We start from the raw sequence: 21,224 nt of genomic DNA on the forward strand, positions 1-21,224 counted from the left end.
TCCGACTGCCGAACGCTACTCGCCATCGTATAAACAAGCAAAGAGAATACTTGAGCCAGATGGCTACGGAGTATACATGCAGTCACTGAATTAGCAATAATACTCAATACTCAATATATAACGAATCATCACGGCTTCGGGGCGTTTCTCCAGGGCGAGCAAGTAGACTATCACGGCTGGTCATCAGGCGTGACATGCCCCTCCCCGTAGTCCCAAGTCTCTTGAGAGAGAGCTAGCCATTCACGGGCGGACACACCTTCATCTGCAACGTCCCACACGATGAGTACACGATCATCTTCGCTTCGATCAACCAAGATGGTACCCCAATGATAATCCCGGAAGCCATCGGCGTGTGACAGCAGGACTCTAAGTCTAGCACCGACCAGAGTGGGACCTGCGTGCACTTCACAAGCAAGCTTCAACGGGTGCAGGTTGTAGTGATTCTCGATGGTGATCCTCTCTGCTCCAGCCCGTGGTGACGAGTGCAATACTCTGTATCTGTGCGTAGATAGGCAGCTGACAACCCATCCGGTTCGCCAGCATGCGTCCTGCTTCCGCGACGGCTGATGAATGATGACCGAGTCACCCACTCGGAAGGGTTGCGTAGGGCGGCTACCCCCGCTTAACGTTTCGAAGACTGCTCGACGACGGGCCGGAAGGTAATGGTTGACGAATGATCTCATTAGATGTGCGCGACGGCCGACGAAAGCAGACTTCTCAGCATCATCCATCGCCTCAGAACTCCCTGCAAGATCCGGGGTGATCAACCCCACTCCTTGGTGACCTCTCAATGAATAGCCGAATCGCAAAGAGTTCGGGGTGAGTGCGACTACCCGAGCGTCCTGGGTGACGTCGCCGCTAGTCAAAGGACGCGAGTTGATGATACTGCACACCTCGTCGCAGAAGTCCTGGGCAACAACCGAGTTTCCCCAGTCACAGTTCCTACTGTAGCCGTGAAACAAGACTCGTGCTGCTTTGAGCCCGATCCGGTGATGAGTTTCGAACCCGCCGGCCCAAGGGGCTCTTGGGTCCTGCAACACGACTTGCGCGTTCAGCCGTCTCCCTACCTCCATGGTGTAGGTCCTGCTCCCTACCGCTCCATCACACACTATGTACCGGAACCTGCAACCGCCTTGCCGGCGAGCGACCCTCTCAGTCGCCTCAAGCAGTTCTTCAGCCGTCTGGCCGCCACCCAGCGCGATCCAGCAGGCGTGTTTCGTAAGGAGGCAAACGCACGTCAGGCACTTGAAGGGCCCAAGGGATAGGACGTCGATGCCAACCCAGAGGTAGGGCTCGGGGGTTTCGAGGGCCAGCCTGTACAGATCGAATCCCGGGCCTCCCCCCGCTTGGCCGGGAGTGACCGCCCATTCGCGCCTACTGCTCAAGACCTGGCATCTCACACATGTCGCCATCTCGTTGGTGACCACTTGTCGGAGCCTGGGGGTAAAAAACCCCGCCTCAATAGCACGTTCAACGGTCGCCTGGGCACTGCAGTGTGCACCGGCCTTATGGTAGACCCGCGCCAGTAGCCGGCGTGTAAAGTTACAATCACTGGGCACGTAAAAGGCGAGGAACAGCTTGCCATCCGCGCCCACGCACTTGTAGAAAAGTGTGCCATCCTTATCGACATGGAATTTGGTAGGTAGCTTCCGGTTCTCCGCACCATCCACTACCGCGGCACGCGATGACCGCTGTAAGGATCGTATGAAAGACCAGACATCCTCGTCACTGTAGGCCGTGGGATAGTCCGACGGTATAGCCACTGATCCCGACCACGCCTGAAAGGCAAAGCGGAGCGTCTTCCATCCATGCAGAGCGCAGTCGACATCCCAGCTCCGAGAAGCCACGGTGTCGGCCAGGCCAACGGAATGTGTCTCGACCGGGGTATCACATTCCTGTAACTGACAGACTCGGTCGAAAGGCTGACCGATAGGCTCAAACTGGGGGACGTCGACCCTCTTGGCAACTGGCAGCTCACCCAGACGGCAGACAAAATCGTCCAGTTCCTGAGCGACTCGCACCGGTGGGTCGAGATGGTCTTGCATGAGCCGCCCTAGCTGAGACCCACCCCTGGTCTTACGCTCCAGAGCTCTCGAAAGCCTGTCGGCTCGTACGTTTAAGACTCCGGGGAGATGCCGCATACTGACTTCTACCCCATGGGCTTTGATCAGCACGATCTCAGCCCGAATTGCTGCCGCCAGTCTCTGCAGTGCCCGTGCTTCCAGTGCACGAGATACCTTGACGTCGTTGGCCCACCGAGCACAAGCGGCGTTGTCCGTCCGTATAACCAGAACGGCTCGATCGGGACTTGACTGCGAGGAAATCCAGGCTGTGAGTAATGTGCTGGTGAAGAGGATGCCACGCCACAGGGCCGCCAGCTCCCTTCTGTTACTGTGCCAACAGCTGGATCTCGCAGTCCACCGCCATGCCGCACTACCCAATTCGAATGTACCACAGTCGCCGACTTGAGCACTATCCGAGCCTACCCACAGCGAGAAGCCACCTCCGGTCAAGCTGGCATCAGTCTCTAGGATCAACCTCACCGGTTCGCTCTTGCAGGATCTCAGTAGCGACCGGTGCATACATTTATCAGCGGGAGTGAGCTCCCTCAGCCAGTCAAGTATGGCACAGTACGCTTCTCTCAAATGGTCGGACAGCTTGCCGATGTCGTACTCCGTACCCCAAGCTAGATGACTAAAGGCTCGTCCCACTATGGCTCGAAGGCAATCCGAGACCAGGCGCTCGATCGGATGGATTTGTCCCACATCATACGCAGCCGCGCCAGCCGCTTGGAAGGCCAGACGTTTGTCGGTGAGCGACACTCGAGAAATGCCTCAACTACAGACCACCGAGACTGTCGATTGCAGTCGAGAACTAGGTGGTTGTCGTCGAAGGAAGCTGTGAGGCCAAGAATCTCAACCCGCTCCTTCACCGGAAGCTGAACGCCGTATTGACGACACGCCTCCTTGAACTGGTTGACCACTGAGGAATGGACCAGGGCGGCCACCTTCGCCATCTGTGCGCTGAAACCGAGGAGCAGTAGAGCATAGATGACCATAGCAAACCCTGCGACTGCTATCGCCACATCGTCTGCCGACATGACGAGGTCGTCCACATACCACCGGATCACCATGTTGACTAAGGGCCACAGCTCAGTCAGCACGTTGCGGATGCTAGTCTCAATCCGGTGAATCCCTGTCGTCAAAGACCCAGGGCCGAAATGGAGGCCAAAGCTCACTCTCAGACACTCAAAGAGACCAGTAGCCGCCTGAATCAACACAGTATGACGCAAGAGCCTGCATTTGTAAAATGCGGCCTCGCAGTCGCCTTGTAGCAGCACAACATCTCCCTGCAAACGCATCGCGAGGATCAGAGTCCAGGGGATGACCCGTGGACTTGAAACTTTGCCTAAAGCTTGGTTAACCGGTCTACAGTCCAGCACCACCCTAGGCTTTCGTTCCCAGTTCGTGACGAAGCATGGACACGGCGGCAAAGTGATCCTAGTTGAAGTGACCTCGTCACCGGACACAGGCCGCCAGAAACCTCTCGCCACGTATGCCTCGATGAGCTTGCTGTACACTGATTTCTGGCCCTCTGCGAGCTTCTTGTAGGCATGCAGTGCATATAGACGGCTTTTGGCAGTGGCTATTGGAGTATCCGGGAGATCTACGAAGAGGGCCGCCACCTGTTCGACACAGTCCGGTTTGTCCTCTTTACTGAGGTTACGAAAAGCAAGTCGATACCCTGGCAAGGTTGGCTCTTGGAAAAAGCCCTCCGCGACCGAACGGTTTATCAAGGCCTTGACCTTCTTGGATAGATCTTCAGGCAAGGATGGCGTTAGATATTCCGTCGTGCATGCATCGACAAGTCTGGGCTGGGCAGCAGTAGTGGCACTGAGTTGATCAACATACCGAACGAAATCGGAGTTGTCCACGATAGGTTCGTCGGCTGATTTCTCAGCGCTGCGAACAACACCTGCACCCAGGTCCAAGCAGAGGCCCAAGGCTGCTCCGAGGTCGCGTCCAATCAGCATACATGTCTCGCTGTTTCGCTCATGGTTTGGGAGGACAGAGACGTTGACTGGACCGAGCGACGCCTCCAAAGGCTTTCTCACGGTCACGACAACCGCAATCATCTCCGTGATGCTACAGCGACTGCCATCAGCCAGTCCCACCCAAACCGCTGTGGGTATCCTATGAAACTTGGCCGACTCAGTAGTATGCTCAGAGGAGTTGCCGAACATTATATAGCTCTTGCCCGCCCCCGAGTCCACGACCCCGCGAATTCTTGATATACGGGCAGGTGGTTTATGGAGACCCACAGAGTTTGGCGACAGAGCAGCATCCACTATGTCGACCGAGATTGTTAACTCGGGTGGGGAGTCCAGTAAAACCGTGCGGTGTTGAATATCCAAGGCCACCGAGCATAGTCGATCCTCTACCGGATCCTTGTGCAAGGCGAGCGTGTACGACGATGGCGATGAAGGCATACTCACGGGCTGGGGGCTGATGGAGTGAGTAAGAACAGGACATGGCAGCTCTGTTCCAGAAGGCCGACTTATGTCGCATGACTTTGGTGTTGACAGACCTGCTTCCGGCTCACCTCTCGCGGAACTCGAACAGTGCGACCAGCTCAGGCAAGAGTTAGTGACCTGCTTCGGCATAGCGGAGGAATACGGGTAAACAGCATCAGGAACATCTCGTCCAGCTTGAGATTGCCCAATACCCCACGTGGACAACTGCGACGGTGAACGAGAGTTATGCTGATGAGAGGGAAGAGTATTAACGATCGACGGGGGTCCCTCAACCCGCGCCGACCTTAGCAGTTTCCCGACTCCATACTGGCGGGATTGGCAGAGCTTGAGACGCCCCGGAAGACAAAGGGGCGCTGCTTGTACCCTTTACCTTCTAGACGAGCGGTGGCCTCAATGGCGGAAAATTACCTAAACCCAAGCTCGCTTCCTTATCCCAAGCAATATCCCGTAATCCAAGCAAATGCCCTTAATCCAAGCTATATGGCGCATGCCATAATGTGCTTGGATTAGTGACAAGTAAATAAGGCCAAGCGAGCGAAGCGAGCTAGCCCAGCCTGGGCAAGCTGCCCAGCCTGGGCAGCGGCTGCCCAGGGATGTCTCCTGGGCAGCCCAGGAGATTTCTTGGTGTCTTCTCTGCTTGCGTCTGCTGCTTGTTGTGTTATAGTTCATAATACGTAAGGCTTCCGAAAGCTGCACACTTGGACGACCCCACACTGTGGGGCCCATAGTAAGGCTCTCAGTAATCGTTATGTTATTTGCTGTAATGAGTATTCGAGTGAAACTATTATAACACTGCGTGCTATATCAAATTGCTATTTCATTCACATATTTCTACTTTTCGGACTCCGAAATTCGGAGTGTAGTATATCCGTTACGCAGGGGTATTTAAACCTAATCAAATTAGGCGACTAAACCCCCTGACAAAATAATAGAACATACAGGATTTTTTCGATTTCTCTGCCTCTACCCCCTGCATAGACGGCTAGAGCCATCCTGCCCCAGCAGTGCTCGATGCAGTTCAGATCTGGACTCACTGCTGGCCACTGGACGATTGCCACGCCATTGCGTGCCAGCCATTATTTAGTTGAAGAAGATACGTGAGGCCTCGCATTGTCTTGTTGGAAGGTGTACTCGATTCCTTCCTCCTCCCCCGCTTCCAGGAATGGTAGCAAGTTCATCTCGAGCATGGACTGGTAGACCTTGCTGTTCATGTTGCTCTGTATTTCCACCAGGGCTACTTTATGAGATCCAGCTATCCCACCCCAGACCATGATAGACCCACCACCAAATGCTCTTTTCGACAGAACCGCTTTCTCTTGTCCGGGAAACATCCATCGGTAGCGCAGGCCGTCTGGGCCGTCCAAATTGAATCGCTTTTCGTCAGAGAAAATCCACGTCGAGAAATCAGTCTCCGCAAGCAAGTGCTCGGAGGCAAAACTCACTCGGGCTGCTTTATGGGCCGGAGTTAACCTTGGAGCTGTTGGAATCTTAGCATAAGCAGCCCCGCTCGACCTCAGAAAACGCCTTACCGTCTGTGGGGACACGCTAACCTTACAAATACGCACGATCTTGGTGCACGTGACGTCGGGATCCTTCGTAAACTCTCTCATGATGTGCCGTTTCTGCCTATCGGATAATACCGGCTTGCCCCCACGTCGCTCGGGAGGCTGGGGCGGGTAGGTCTGGGGTGCCTTCGCGAGTATCTTGCTGACAACTGGCCTGGATACTCCGTGGCAGCTGGCAATCTCACTATGGGTATATTTAGCCTCACGGTTCGGTAGGCGAGTGCTTCCCATGATACGGATGAGCTCCTGTGTATGTGGAGTAACAGCTCTAGCGCGGGGCATATGCGAATAGTCGCTCGGTGATCAATACGGATCCGTCTGAGATGGTGTTCTATTTTTTTGAAAGCGCGGGAAAATTGACCGTTTCAGAAATTTTACTAAAGCGAGCGAATAATGATACGACTCTGATATATTTTTGTTTCTACATAAGTGATACCCTCACACACGAAATCTCACAACCTGAGTCGCAGTAATAACAGAGAAATCGAAAAAATACTGCATGTTCTATTATTTTGTGAGGGGGTTTATATGTTATTGTAAGGTGTTATATGGTGTTGTTTGCTGGAGGCATCACTCGTACAGGCGTTTTTTGTATGTTTGTTTCATGACGTCCAATGAGGAGACGCAATGCGGCGTTTATCACTAGTCCACACGACCAGTGATGCGAGACAAGACTGTGATGAGTGTCGTGGGCATCTCCAATGGAGATTCTCCATGATCATCGCCACATGGATAAGAATGAAAAAGGAGAGGCTCTGTCCTTTGGTGGTAATAAATGATTACTGATGACTGTAGTGGTAGGGTGATGTGCTAGTTAGTCAATGCACTTCTATATCTTGGAGCTGAGCTCCAGGAGCTCGTGACAGGATAGAAAAACATTGTGAGTGAACCCTTGGAAATTCACGTTGTTTCCTATATCTTTAACCCTTGAGTTAGGGGCCTTGACCGTGTGTATATTTTGATAGTCTTGCGCTGCGTGCCCAACTCGTATAGAGTGGAACATGTGCCATGCGTCTAACTTGCCTAGAGTGGAACATGTGCCATGCGTCTAACTCCCGTCTTGAGTGGAACATGTGCCATGCGTCTAACTTGCCTAGAGTGGAACATGTGCCATGCGTCTAACTTGCCTAGAGTGGAACATGTGCCATTGCCATATCGTGGACTTCGTGATGCGTGAAGGCATCATCTCGCATTTGACGGCCTTCCAGATCCTGGTTAATATTGAAGTGTATTTTCTGGATTACGCCCGACGCATAAATAGACGGCAGGTGATGGACTTGTATCATGGGAACCGTGCTGATCTCGCACACCCGCATGGGACATTGTACCTGCCAGATACAGATACCTGCTGAGGTACCCACTTTCAGCCTCATGCTGCAGCTGCTCCTTTCCTCTCTGAGCTTCGTCAAGCTCAGCTTGTACCCGCTTGAGCTCCCTGGTCTTCTCTTGCACTTGAATGCTCAAAGATATTGACTCCTTCTCAGCGTGAACTCTAGCAGCCTTCGCACATCCAAGGTCCTAATGCCAAGAATGTAGACGAGTCTTCAATCTGATTGAGTCAATGACACTGACAAAAAGAGCGACAACTATAAATTCGGAAGGGCTACGAGCCTCAATCATAGAAGATAACGGCTATACACCCGAAATTATAAACAGAGAAATCATAAAAATTATGATTAGGGCCTAATAAATGCCATAGGCTAATCAATGCTTCCGTCCTGTTACCGGAAGTCTTCAATCTGTAACATCAAAATAAAAACAATTGCAGAACCTACATCTGACGCTCTCTGCAGTTGAACCTTCAGCTTTTGCATCTTCTGCTCGCAGTCCTCCGAAGCAGTTTGTACCTTACCACACTAATAGAAGAGTGTCACAGCAAGGACAATGGCCGGTAGTAATAGTAGTAGAATGAATTGAATCCTCACCTTCTCCAAGCTCTCACGGAGCATATTTCGATCAGCTATACTGTCCTTCAAGGCGGAAATTTCTCTAGCTAGTTGATCAACGTTCTGCAACATTTGTGAATTTTTGACATCATGAATATGATGACGTGGGTACACAATATTACTACTCGCGTCTCCTTGAGCTGACCACAGCGATCTTCAGGCTTGCTCCTATCTCCCTCAGCATCGTTCTGAAGAGCATAATAGACACAATTGCAAATATTTATAGCAAGTCGTAGGACCGTCCGAGGAACAATGATTTGAATCAAACTGTTTGATATTGGTTTATGATATAGAGTTCAACGGTACTGAGCTTAAATTCCAGAAAATCCTACAGCTCCAGCAAACAACCGCTCCTTTGTATTCTTCGCTCGTGCACGTCGTTTAGCAGATGCGCTTACATTAGACATTACGAGAAACACTCCTGCCAACGACAAGAACGTCACTGAGTGATAAGATATCGAGTGGTCATGTTGTGAGGATATACGCAAGTTGATAAATAACTCTCATTGAAACAGTCAGTTCACATCATGTGAATCACACGTAAAGTACAGTACATGAAATCAGAGAAAATCAACATACAACAACGGTCTGACACAATTCGGTCTCACACTTCAAGGGTCTAACACAGCTCACGGAAGAAAAGGTTGGGCATTCGGGTTTCAAATGAAACCCGAAATTCGGGTCCAAAGGCCTATAATCAACTAACGCAATTCATACCAGGAAAGGTTAGGCACGCTATAGTGGTCTAACGCAATCCATGAAAGGAAAGGCTAGGCACACTATAATGGTCTACCGCAATCCATCCCAGGAAAGGTTAGACACGCTACAGTGGTCTAACGCAATTCATACTAGGAAAGGTTAGGCACGCTACAGGGGCCTAACGCAATCCATATAAGAAATGGCTAGGCACACTGTAATGGTCTAACGCAATTCTTACCAGGAAAGGTCAGGCACGCTACAGGGGCCTAACGCAACCCAGCAAAGGCTAGGCACGCCACAACGCTCTATCAGGCGCGTTAGTAACAAACTGTGTAAAAGGAACGACTAGGTCATCCTGCTTAAATCTTTGACCACAACGGAGTCCCATCATATCAGAACTCGTATTATGGGCACCATCACCCCGATGATAGCACATGAACTTCGCGATGGAAATTATTACGCAGCGAATTTGGAGAGGCACATTAGTGAGTGTTGGTATTGCTGCTCTTCCGACTGTAGCACCCGATGCCATGATTATCTCAAAAGGGTAAAAACACTGACTCTCACCCTTGGTCCCATCTGCGGTCATGAAATCGGGCATCCATTATCATGCACCCACGAACAGATGAAAAAAGTGACGCATCACGGACTACACACGCGCGCGCAGACTATGGAGCATCATCAATCTCTGACAGCGTGAGACTCCCATGACAATACAGTTACGATGACAAAATTCTAGTCCTGAAACGTTGGTCCTGAAGTGCATGTCAAACTTCGAAACGGTTCGCAGGCAACTTGCCTGAGGCAAGGCGCATGATGCGCCTGATAAAGGCGCAAACAAACCGTGTCACTAAACTTTGTGTCCTAAATCACTAAATTAGACGCGCGCGCCCCTGTAATCGATTTATGCGCGCCTAAGGTTAAGAAAAAGAACATCCTTCACACCGTTGGATGGATAGACAAACATATAACTCGACTAACCGCTATTTTTATATGCCGTGCAGGCCTTTCCCGCATGAGGTATGATGTTGCTATTACTACCCGCTACCGCTAGATTCCCCTCCGTCAACGTACGTGATATCTTTTGACGAGAAGAGAGAGAGATACGCCTACGTCGGAGAGGCTGCTCAAACCTTCCTCCACGCGAACGGTATCAACGCAAACTGGCTGAACAGTTGTTCGATTAAGTGGGTGAAAAATCTCGCGTGTCAAGACTTGAGACGGAGATTATATCAACTGCTATTACTTGCCAGGTTCCACAAAGATCCAACAGGGTTAACGACACGTCAGAGAAAAAGTCTTCGAGAGGTCTGGCATCGGTATTCAGTCTTCTTTTTACCTACCGTGCTTCTTCCGCCGGAGAAATGCATTGTCGTGGATGCCAAGAAACTTTGATCGTCTAATAATCAGGGGCTTAGGACCGGTTACTTCTCTGTCAACCCGCAAACCAACAACTCAACTCGTAATGCGTCGATGAATTCACTTTCCACTCAATAATTCAGGACAAAAGTTTCGCTGACAAGTCCCCAAGTTGAGCAATCAAGTGCAAGTACATCAAACATTCCACCACTCCTGTGGTCGACCGAAGCTCGAAAAGCCCATCAGCATCATTAATAAGTGATCTTCGATGAGTCATACTGTTCGAAGTATAGTGATCTGCATGGTGAATGATATAGTGTTGGGTTTTGCAGCTCAAAAAAAACTTGGAAGGTAAATCAAAATGTAGCTCACAAAGCGAGAGTCGAGTTTGTCCAATGAGACATGGACTTGATACAGATCCGCCTGGCCCGCTGAACCCTCTTCGTTAACTTGCTTCCCTTCGGGTTTTTGGTTCATCTGTTTCTCTTCGGGTTTCTGGCTCATCTGTTTCCCTTCGGTTTTTGGTTCACTTGTTTCCCTTCGGTCTCTAACGCCGTTGAAACGAAGTCGCGCTATATATCGACTATAAGGGCGCGCGCTGAAATTTAGTGATTTAGGACACAAAGTTTAGTGACAGTGTTTGGACACGCCCACTGTTCACGAGTGGACAACACTTGATACCTTGAACACACTTGAACCTTCCATGACTAGGCTGCCGAGGAGGGTGTGGGTTCAGTTCCCGGTAATGGCATTTCTATTACATTCTTCATCATCTACGTATGTGTGGCGTCTGCGTGGTACTACTACTCAATGTTAGCATGAGCAGCATGAACATGATTATTGTTGAGTAGCATTGTATATTGATAATGATAATTGATATTAATAGTAATGCAGCAGCAGCAGCAGAAGATGATGATGATGATACGAAAGGGGTAGAAGAATCATCAGATAATACGATGAATAATATAACTCCATCATCATTATCATCAGAGAGTGTTGGAGAGTAAGTATATCATCATATTGTTGATTAGAATACTAGTAGTAATAATAATATTGTTGTTGTTAGATTGGATATAGAAGAGCAGCATACTACCATGTTAGGTAGTAATAGGATTAATTTCCCACCTAAACCCAGACTTAGACGATCATTATACTATAGGGAACTTGATGAGAATAATAAGGAGAATAATAAAAACGAAAGTCAGTTGTCTATTGTTACTTGCTATTTGTTATTATTAATATCATCATCATCATTTTAGATTCTTATCAATATTATAACGGTAGTAGATGTAATACTCATGATAAGAGTACATCTTGTCGTGATGATGATAATGATGAATTGATAGACGAAGATAAGGATGAGGATACTAGTTGTGTCCATCACAATATTACTACTACTACGATGGTGGCGGAGAAGGAGGAGGCGTCTAGTAGTAAGCAACAGCTGCGAGTAGAGAAACGTAGATTGAGAGGTATTAAAGATAGACTAATAAAGCGACAACAGAACATTAAACATGTAAGTAGTAGTAGTTATTATTGTTATTGTTATTATTCTTTAGTCAGTGATATCTGATAATGAAGTACGATGTAAGATAATGGATAGATTGAAGGGACCTAAATTAACATATGATATATCATCATTAGATTATTATGGATTCAACCATAATAATAAAACAGGTGTACAAGGGGAAGGAAGAGGAGGACTAGATAGGAGGAAGAAGAAGGTTGGACGATATTAATAATAAGTTATTATAATTACTATCAGGATGGTAGTGTTGTCATGATGAATGGTGATAGTAACAAAGGGAGTACTTCATCATCATTATCACAAGACAGTAATGGTCATGGTGGTCATGGTCATGGTGGTCATGGTCATGGTGGTGGTGATTGTTGGGTGAATAATGATATTCATCATCATCATCTGGTTATTGGGTCATTTGGGTATGGTTTATCAACATCATCAACATCATCATCAACATCATTATTATCATCATCATTGTCTAATAATAATAGTGTTGAAGAAGTAATAAGAAGAGAGTCGTTGATGACTACTCAAAGAAGTATGTTAAATTATGCTAGTGGTAGTGGTAATACTAGAAAACGAGATGATGATGATAATAAGAAGGCTTCCCAAGGAAGATTGAATACCACCACCATACATCATCATCATAGTAGCAGTAGTAAGAGGGCAGCATTGAAGGCAGTATTACATCATAAGATGAGTGAATGGAGAGTTGTAATAACAACAACAACAACTGCTACTACTACTAGTTCTCATTGTTGTTCTAATCTCAGCAAGGGTATAACGATGATTATGATGATGATGATAGTAAAGATAGAGTAGATCCCAGACCAGGGAAGGTTGTTGTTGATGGTGATGATGGTGATGGTGATGATGATGGTGATGGTGGTGATGATGGGGATATGATGGGTAATATAAAACATGAGTTGGGGGGTTTATCATCATCATTGACTATGCCGACACAAGAAGTCATCTTTCCTACTCAATCTAGCCCCACGATTATTGAATCTACTCCACCTACTATTACTAATATTATTATACAGGAGGAAGAGGAAGAGGAGGAGAATAAAGTTGGTGGTGATGAATCTGATGGTGATGATGATGTGACCTATGATGAATGGGAACAGCTTGATATGGAACTTGATAATAATAATACTAGTACAACACGATTCATACCTACTACTCATGAGAATAACAATGGATCACTCTTTCCTAGTACACTAGATCAAATGCTAATAAAACATCCTCTCCACAGAAATACTAATGATGGTAATGATGATGTTATACCATCTACAGTGGAGGTTCATAATGATGATGATGATGTTATACCATCTACAGTGGAGGTTCATAATGATGATGATGATGTTATACCATCTACAGTGGAGGTTCATAATGATGATGATGATGATGTTATACCATCTACAGTGGAGGTTCATAATGATGATGATGTTATACCATCTACAGTGGAGGTTCATAATGATGATGATGATGTTATACCATCTACAGTGGAGGTTCATCATGATGATGGTGATGTTATACCATCTACAGTGGAGGTTCATAATGATGATGATGATGTTATACCATCTACAGTGGAGGTTCATAATGATGATGATGTTATACCATCTACAGTGGAGGTTCATAATGATGATGATGTTATACCATCTACAGTGGAGGTTCATAATGATGATGATGTTATACCATCTACAGTGGAGGTTCATAATGATGATGATGATGTTATACCATCTACAGTGGAGGTTCATAATGATGATGGTGATGATGTTGAAGATACGTTGGAGTCCGAGTGGGATGAGTCCTTATCATCATTATCCTCTCCGCATCGTCATCTCTATCGTAAGCATAGGATGATGAAATCTCTACCCTCACCATCTCCTAAACGGCGGAAAACTAATCAATGTCGAAGAAGCCAAGAAGCCCCCGACGACGACGAAAGTGATGACGATTATCGTCGACGAGTCCAAGCGTCAGAGGAATCAAAAGGAGGCCATCATCATCATGGAGAAAAGTCCCCTAGTAGGTGCTGCTGGTGATGGTATTGTTGTTGTTGCTGTTGTTATATTGTTGCTTCTTACTATCATCAGAACCATATACAAATGAGCATGAGCATGAGCATGATGATGATTATGGTAATCTTCAGGATTATTAAAGATGCGATCATCAAGACGACATATGCTGTTGTTAAAGAGATTCCTTGATGATGAAGCTAGTGAGGAAAGTGATACTGGTCATGGTGATGGTAAGGGTGGTGGGAATAATAATAAGAAGAAGATTGATAATGATAATGACGATGATGATGATGTATCATCGGAGGAGTCATCGGATGTATCAGAATTAATGGCGGATATAGAGGAGGAGATAGCATTGAAGGATAGACTACTAGAGGATAGTGAAAAGTAATAGTAGTAGTATAAAGTTCATTCACCTTGCAACTCCTCTCCTTATGATGGTGATGATGATCATCATCATCAGATTGGCTGATTTCCATGCTCATTGGGAGATGAGGAGGGACGAGGCCCTGATTAAGGCAGTAGAAGAGGGTAAACTATTTACTAAGAAGGGATCTAGAACAAGAGGAGAAGCAGCAGCAGAAGATGGTAGTCTATCATACCATCAGAAGGGGAGTGGTAAGTTTTCTAATAATAACGGAAGACAGTATCGACTAAAGAGGCAGAAATTAGATGAAATGATCAAAGGTAGTAGTAGTAGTAGTAGTAGCATGATGATGATGATGAGGAGGAAGAGGAGGATTAGGAGGTTGGATTCTTGGTTACATACTCTATTATTGTAGAGGCTGAGAAGGATGTTGCACAAGAGTTAGATAGATTACATCATGAGGAAGAGAACTGTGATGATGATGATGATGATGATGATTTGGATTCAATGGATCTGGGTATGGACTTATCATCATCATCATCAAGATGATATGGTGGTGTTCATCAGGTAGTGATCTAGTTGTTAGTGAAGATGATATCATCAGTGAAGAAGGCAGTGATGGTGGTGATGGTGGTACTCTTAGGGATGATATCAAGTCGATATCATCCACGAAAGTTATTATGGAAAGATTAAAGGAAGCACGGTAGTAGCATCAAATATGATGATGATATATAACAATATTGGTAATAATAATCAGGAGAGAAGAAAGATTAAAGAAGATGAAAGAGGTTGAGAGGAGGAAGGTAGTACTTTAGCCATTTAAACCATAATCATAATCATCATGCTTATGATTATCCTTGATGTTGTTGTTGTTGCTAATCTTTGTCAGAAAACAATGAAGGAAGTGAAATCACAGTTGGAGAGTGGTTTATCTACACTGGAAGATAGGGAACAGGAACAATACATAAAAGTAATGAATAATAATAAAAGGATATCCACTACTACTACGATATGCACGTGTAGATACATCATCATCATACTAGTACTACTACTTCAAGGAGTTCCATAGGCCTTCCTGACACCACTGCCAAACACTATCTGGAACAGGAGAATCATCATAAGCAAGGGGTGATGAAGAAAAAGAAGAAGGTGATGGTGGTGGCGAAGTCTCCAGGGTTATCATCATCATCAACTATTATATCACATGAAGTATCGGATACTCTTCCTCTCCCTCATCACCATAGCATCACCCGTTTAACCAGCCTTGATAACACTACTGGAGATATCGTACAGCATCATCAACGACAACGACAACAACAACGACTAGATGATGAGGATGAAGAAGAAGAAGAGCATAGTCGTCCCGTCGGAGACAATGTGCCCTGCCGGTTGAGTATGCATGAGTCTGATAACCGATCATCATCCACATTATCATGTATCCATCCAATAGTAGAGGTGATATTAATAAATTATACATCAGTACAATCAACTACTACTACTACTACTACTACTACTACTACTACTATTTACTCTCAGGACCACACATGTAAAACTGAATCAACAACAAGAGCAAGAGGAGCGGCAGCAGCAACAGAGGCAAGAATGACTCGTATCGCCCCCCATCACCCTGGAGTTGGAATAAGTTCATCTAATAGACGATGGAGACTTCAAGATGATGATGATGGTTTGAGCTAGCTACAATTGCAATCTTATTGAATCATCATGATGATGCAAACTTCGTTGCTAAATGGTGATGATGATGCTTCATATTTCCAATTAATCTCAAAGATACCTTCGTTGTTGTGAAGAATAAATATTGGGGAATCTGATATGGTTGTTATACATACATAATACATTGTGAACAACGATTGAAGTACGACTTGTCATATCAGTATCGATCTCTATCAATAATCCTCCAGGATGTAGTGGTGAGGACTCAACAGGTAGATACTTAAAGTATAAAGCTTATGACTACGTCCACTAGGGACTTAGCTAAATGAAGACGCCTCAGCGTGGATTGTGTACAGAGGGACAGCATAATGGGACAACTTGCACATTATCGCCTACAACCTTACATCCTTCCTTCTTTTTAGTAGAAGCCTGATAATCACTTACAATCATATGATGTGGTATTCGTAAGGCCAAACGTTAATCTTTTAACCTTCTTCCTAACTCTTTTGGATCTCCTCAAAGTAACATGTCTATCATCGACTTCTTCATCACCGTTCAAGTAAAATCTAGGCCCCTGCTCATCATCTGAATCCACTACATCGCATGTAGCTGTAATCCACTCAGCTTCATCTTGGCTCAGTCCAAACCATGAATCATTTTCTTTCACCATAGGCTCGGTCATATCTTGTTCTACTTCTAGTCGGGTATCTGGTTGTATATAAGCCAAGTTGACAGCCATTTTCACAAAACCCTTCTCAATAACCGCCGTGGATGGGAACTTCTCATTTGGAGGCTTAAGAACCATCCATCCATCTTCCCATGGGTCCTGTAGCTTCACATCAACTCCCATAAGATGCCGTCGTCGTCTATACTAAAGTACCATCTGACCACCGTAATATAATATTGGTTTCTGGATACGATGCCGTCGATCATAAGCAACCTTATTGCTGCGAAACTGCTGATTTTGAACACCCCTAACATCGTCCCAAGCATCGTAAAGCTTCCGTTGATCATAACCATTATGCTTCGCCAATCCATCCATGGTAACGGGATTACGGCCAAAAAGCATATAGTACGGTGACTGCGCTTTATGTGGGCGACAATTATATACATATACCAATTTGGGTAACGCCTTCTTCAAATCTCCTGGTGAATGCAGTCGGTGCAACCTTGCCAATCGATGTAACGTTCGATGTACCGGTTCAGCAATAGAGTTTCCTTGTGGATGATAGCTCGTCGAATTCTCTAACTTAGTACCATATGAATCCAAGAACGACCGCATCTCTGACGAGTTCAAATTTTTAGCATTATCACATATCAATACTCTAGGAGGTCCAAGACGACTGAATGACCGTTGTAGAGCAGATATGATACTTGCCGTAGTCATTGTATGTAATACTTTCCAACATAAAAACCTTCGAGAACTGATCAATAAGCGTGAGCAAATGTAATCCACCATAACTCACGATATCAGCATGCAACACTTGCCACGGGTATGTACTTCGACTCGTCGTTCTCATAGGCATTACGCCAGCAGACCTCTTGTTCATGAGACACCTTCCACATTTATTTACAGCATCAGCAGCCACTTTCCATATAAAGAGTAACACACCAACTTAACCATAGCCACAATACCTTCTACATCAGAGAGACCAATAGCATGTGCTTTCTTCACCACACCTTCCGCCATCGCTGAGGCACCACAGGTAGATACGGTGATGTCCTACCCTGTGACCATTGCCAATATAAAAGACTATCGATGACTCGCAGTTCGTGCGACACTCTCGACAAATGAGTCAGCAATCGAGAGTATGGCTGTATATAGTAACCTTTCCGCCATCTACTAATCACGTACTGAATATCTTCATTCTCCTCCTGGGCTTCTGCAACATCAGCTGTATCAAACTTGAGCACCAAGGGTAGGTCTGAGTAACATGAATCACAAATGTGGCCATCAATTGTGAAATACCATTCAGAAGCTCCTTTCGCCACATTAGTAGATACCACCGGCTCCTTATCATACTCCTTTAGAGTGTCTCGCTCACTTGCTCGTTGTAGATGATCACGATAGCTCAACAGCTTCACAAAATAGGGATGTTTTGTCAGTCTATCAGCCGAATTCCGCTCAGTCGCTACTACTTCGGCAGGTAACCGTGACCAATCTGACGGAGGGTACAATTCTTGGATGAGGGACAAGTACTTGGTCAAGATTGGACAAGGCTCTCGCTTTGCAGTACCAACCACTCTTCTAGTCCTCAATATTGTGGCCACTGTGGTGTTGTCAGTCTGCACATGAATAGAGATGAACTTCTTCGATGCCGCTATCTCCAATTCATAAACCGCAGCAAGACCCATATACACGGCTTGAAGTTTCTTGACCGAGATGGCAATGTCAGCTTTCGATCTCGGGAAAACCATAGAACCTTCATCATATAGGTCACCATTTTGCCGAAGCTCATAAGCAGCTATCCATTCACTGGCATCCGCTACAACAGTAATTTCACCTCGTAAATCATAACGACGGGGTAATCTAAGCGTACCATTTTCCAGCACCAAATTATGCCACTCATATAGAAGCTCTTGCAGTAGTCTCAGCACTGTAGTTCGCCATGACACTTCTCGTGAATGAAGTGCCTTAGCAACCATCTTTTGTAACATGCGCTTAAAGAGGCTGTTCCATGCACCAGTGACAATCAGGTCGGGCAGCTTCCCCAGAAGTGATAAGGCGTCGCCATATGAGTAGTTGTGGTACTAGTCAAGGCATCTCGAAACTTGATCCACTGTACATCAGGAAACTTCACGAAGTGACCATAGTCGGTATAGATAATGCCTAGTGTGGAGACGTCACCGGGCAACACATTAATGTAGTGTCGCTTAGCATTATTGAAGTGAATGTCATAGTCTCCTGAAATAGTCCCTGATAATGGCTCAGCAATAAACTCATCATCAAGGTTCACTTTGTCATCAAGATGAACAACATCATCCATGAATGACTCCGAACGGCAAAACTCATGCTGTTCCTTCGATTTTCTCGTTGAGCTGCTTCATCAAATTCTTGCTTATAGTGCACTCTAGAATCTGAGGTGCAGGAAGATAACCGCACTACATATAACTTGTCCCAAAAGAAACCGCAGTGAAGAAAAATTACTTATCACCAAATCTAACACCATTCAATGGATGATTGGACGTATAGATTCGCAAGCTAAAATAAGCGTCATGCAAATCCGTAAAAGCACTCGATTGAACACTCGCGTACAAATAATTATATCACGGAGCTTTTTCTGCTCAAATTGTATCAGTACTTTAGATCTTCGTACAGAATTATTAAGTAATGTATATGTAAATACTGGACGACATTTCTTAGAACCATACACTAAATACCACTGAGTAACTATAGGATGATATAAGGCAATATCTTGCATTCCATCACTATCAACATCACTCAGCCATACCAACTTTCCAGCATTTATCCACCTTCCGAGATAAGGTAGCACCTCACTCGGTAGAGTATTATTACCGAGCTTACGATGCAGTCTCAGTTGAGACCTCACAGCTGCCACAGTTGGCTTCACGATAACACCAGGGTTAATACCCGTGAATATTTTCTTCTTACCAGTTACACCATTTACACCAACGGATACAACGAAATACTCACTCTTGTAAATGTATTCTTGGTGATACCACTCATTGGGGTAAGTAATCCAACCATCACCTACATAATTTTTCATACATATCATAGAACTCACGCAGCTTCATTGTTTGTGCATTAGCAAGCAGATCACTTAGATCCATCGACTGCACCGTATGAACGTTCTCATTCTTACTCTTACATACATACCGTGGGGGTAAAATACTATAGTCCAATATAACCTTATGAGGAATAAGGAAATCAGTACCCGAAATAAGACAATATAAGACCGATCAATATCAACCCGACCTTTATCACGTCCTTCTTGTTGCAGGCCAGCAGTACAATCCCTGGCCAAATGACCAAGGTGACCACAAACATAGCACCGGTTATACCATTACGGGTCTTGTTGTGATCGGATACCAGCAGCCGAACTATTTACCATAACCGTAGTGTTCTTCAAGAGTGGCAGAAGAACACATTCTTCTAACGTAGGCAACTGCAGTACCCTCCGTTTACTGGCAATCTCCTGAGGTATACCCCTCAAAAACTGACCTTTAGCCACACCATCAATCACAGTATCTAGTACCCAAGTACCTTTAACTGTCAACATTCTCGTTGCCAACCGCTTAAGATCATAGCTGTATTCAAGTAAAGTCTCTGAAGGAAACAAGACTAGAATTGAAGACTGGAAGTCCTCGAATACATCCTTCGTCAATAGCCGTTGTATCAAGTGGTCTTTGATCTTATTCGAATCCTCCTTATCTTCAGGCGTCATACTATCATATGCCCCCAAGACCGAATTTTCTAGAAACAACGGGACATACTTATAGATCTCATCACTGGACCACCCATAGAACGCCGCAATAGTATGGTACTTCTCGAACCATGCTTCCACCTTCGCAATCGTCAGTCCCTGAACGGTTAGTTATCAACTACTATTCCTAGCGAAGCTCTTAATCTTGAGCTGCTCTCGAAGATCTCGAAACTTGAGCTCTGTCGCGAGAAGAGAATATAAGAGTAGCGTACCCAATGAAATGAGTGATCACAATTTGGACGCTGGGTCGAGAAGTGCTGCTTCTGGTTCCCGTCGTGGTACTGGCATGTCGAGTTCTTGTTTGGTTAGCGGTACTACGTCCACCAAACTACAGCGTTTGGCTATTTACAAGGCTATTAGTTTGGTCCTGGTCGAACAGTTGCGTACGTCCGATTCAGACCGCGTCCATACCCGTGACGCCCCCATCAGCTGAGCAGGTAAGTTAACTCACCGACGTGCCTCGTAGCAGGCTTTATCGACAAAACCTGCTGATTCGCGCTCAGTGAACTGTACAGAAGACATCGCCTCACTCCGGGCTACTGTTGTCATCGTCGACGTCTACGCGGGTGCTACCATGTCCGAAAGGACTCTCCGTCTAGTTATTACCAAAGGTGAATCTTGGCATATGGATCCAAGATAGTCCGTTAGTGAGGTCCGTGACCGTCTAGTGCTCTGTGCCAAGCATCCGACCCAGCGAACTCATCGATTCATAATCGATCCCGGATCAGTATAGTGTGTAATACGCTTCGGGTTTGTAGTCTGCCACTTATTGACCAACTGCTAATTATTCCTGGTTTGTTAACTCATCTAACCACAAGTTTCCAATCATATGAACACATATGATAGGTCCCGGAGTAAGCTTCAGAGGCCTTGAGAATGAAGGATTCAGATACTGGGTATGGATTGCAGGCCTGGTGTGATCCAATAGCGATCGACGATCACGATGGTAGGGATGCCTCACGAGGGACAAAGCCAAGCTCGTCATCGAGATAGGCCCATTCTGGCAAGTGTTACAGAGCACCCATGTGACGTTGTCTTAGGTGGTAGAATCGAGCACGACTTCTGAGTAGTTCGAGAACTATACAGTCCCCT

The 21,224-nt window shown here is 46.0% G+C and overlaps 8 protein-coding genes across 8 annotated transcripts; 2 read left to right on the forward strand and 6 right to left on the reverse strand.

Moving 5' to 3' along the window:
• Positions 1 to 170: 170 nt before the first annotated feature.
• Pmar_PMAR005901 (hypothetical protein) lies at positions 171 to 4,243 on the reverse strand (the record flags this gene model as incomplete). Its single annotated transcript, XM_002769796.1, has 7 exons — positions 171 to 394; positions 785 to 908; positions 947 to 1,031; positions 1,117 to 2,312; positions 2,393 to 2,482; positions 2,544 to 2,686; positions 2,773 to 4,243. 7 exons carry the CDS (start codon positions 4,241 to 4,243, stop codon positions 171 to 173), a joined length of 3,333 nt encoding a protein of 1,110 aa, XP_002769842.1.
• A 1,367-nt stretch (positions 4,244 to 5,610) lies between these two features.
• Pmar_PMAR005902 (Transposable element Tc3 transposase, putative) lies at positions 5,611 to 6,381 on the reverse strand (the record flags this gene model as incomplete). Its single annotated transcript, XM_002769797.1, has 1 exon — positions 5,611 to 6,381. One exon carries the CDS (start codon positions 6,379 to 6,381, stop codon positions 5,611 to 5,613), a length of 771 nt encoding a protein of 256 aa, XP_002769843.1.
• Positions 6,382 to 7,314: 933 nt separating this feature from the next.
• On the reverse strand, positions 7,315 to 8,452 carry Pmar_PMAR005903 (conserved hypothetical protein; the record flags this gene model as incomplete). Its single annotated transcript, XM_002769798.1, has 6 exons — positions 7,315 to 7,427; positions 7,461 to 7,617; positions 7,875 to 7,946; positions 8,025 to 8,108; positions 8,171 to 8,233; positions 8,378 to 8,452. 6 exons carry the CDS (start codon positions 8,450 to 8,452, stop codon positions 7,315 to 7,317), a joined length of 564 nt encoding a protein of 187 aa, XP_002769844.1.
• Positions 8,453 to 10,969: 2,517 nt separating this feature from the next.
• Pmar_PMAR005904 (liver stage antigen-3, putative) lies at positions 10,970 to 13,740 on the forward strand (the record flags this gene model as incomplete). Its single annotated transcript, XM_002769799.1, has 6 exons — positions 10,970 to 11,106; positions 11,391 to 11,623; positions 11,936 to 12,044; positions 12,201 to 12,306; positions 12,399 to 13,476; positions 13,547 to 13,740. 6 exons carry the CDS (start codon positions 10,970 to 10,972, stop codon positions 13,738 to 13,740), a joined length of 1,857 nt encoding a protein of 618 aa, XP_002769845.1.
• A 51-nt stretch (positions 13,741 to 13,791) lies between these two features.
• Positions 13,792 to 15,095, forward strand: Pmar_PMAR005905 (FK506-binding protein, putative; the record flags this gene model as incomplete). The annotated part of the gene is made up of 7 exons (XM_002769800.1): positions 13,792 to 14,036; positions 14,113 to 14,237; positions 14,432 to 14,533; positions 14,584 to 14,719; positions 14,774 to 14,819; positions 14,906 to 14,986; positions 15,060 to 15,095. The coding sequence occupies 7 exons, from the start codon at positions 13,792 to 13,794 to the stop codon at positions 15,093 to 15,095; spliced, it is 771 nt and encodes a 256-aa protein (XP_002769846.1).
• An 872-nt stretch (positions 15,096 to 15,967) lies between these two features.
• On the reverse strand, positions 15,968 to 16,729 carry Pmar_PMAR005906 (hypothetical protein; the record flags this gene model as incomplete). Its single annotated transcript, XM_002769801.1, has 4 exons — positions 15,968 to 16,008; positions 16,092 to 16,116; positions 16,178 to 16,513; positions 16,568 to 16,729. The coding sequence occupies 4 exons, from the start codon at positions 16,727 to 16,729 to the stop codon at positions 15,968 to 15,970; spliced, it is 564 nt and encodes a 187-aa protein (XP_002769847.1).
• Positions 16,730 to 16,743: 14 nt separating this feature from the next.
• Pmar_PMAR005907 (retrovirus polyprotein, putative) lies at positions 16,744 to 17,111 on the reverse strand (the record flags this gene model as incomplete). Its single annotated transcript, XM_002769802.1, has 1 exon — positions 16,744 to 17,111. A coding segment is annotated over one exon (368 nt), but the record flags the coding sequence as incomplete, so codon positions are not given.
• A 431-nt stretch (positions 17,112 to 17,542) lies between these two features.
• Pmar_PMAR005908 (hypothetical protein) lies at positions 17,543 to 18,173 on the reverse strand (the record flags this gene model as incomplete). The annotated part of the gene is made up of 1 exon (XM_002769803.1): positions 17,543 to 18,173. A coding segment is annotated over one exon (631 nt), but the record flags the coding sequence as incomplete, so codon positions are not given.
• Positions 18,174 to 21,224: the final 3,051 nt, after the last annotated feature.

This window comes from Perkinsus marinus, assembly GCF_000006405.1.
Source record: "Perkinsus marinus ATCC 50983 genomic scaffold scf_1104296964856, whole genome shotgun sequence".
Classification (NCBI taxonomy): Eukaryota; Perkinsozoa; order Perkinsida; family Perkinsidae; genus Perkinsus; species Perkinsus marinus.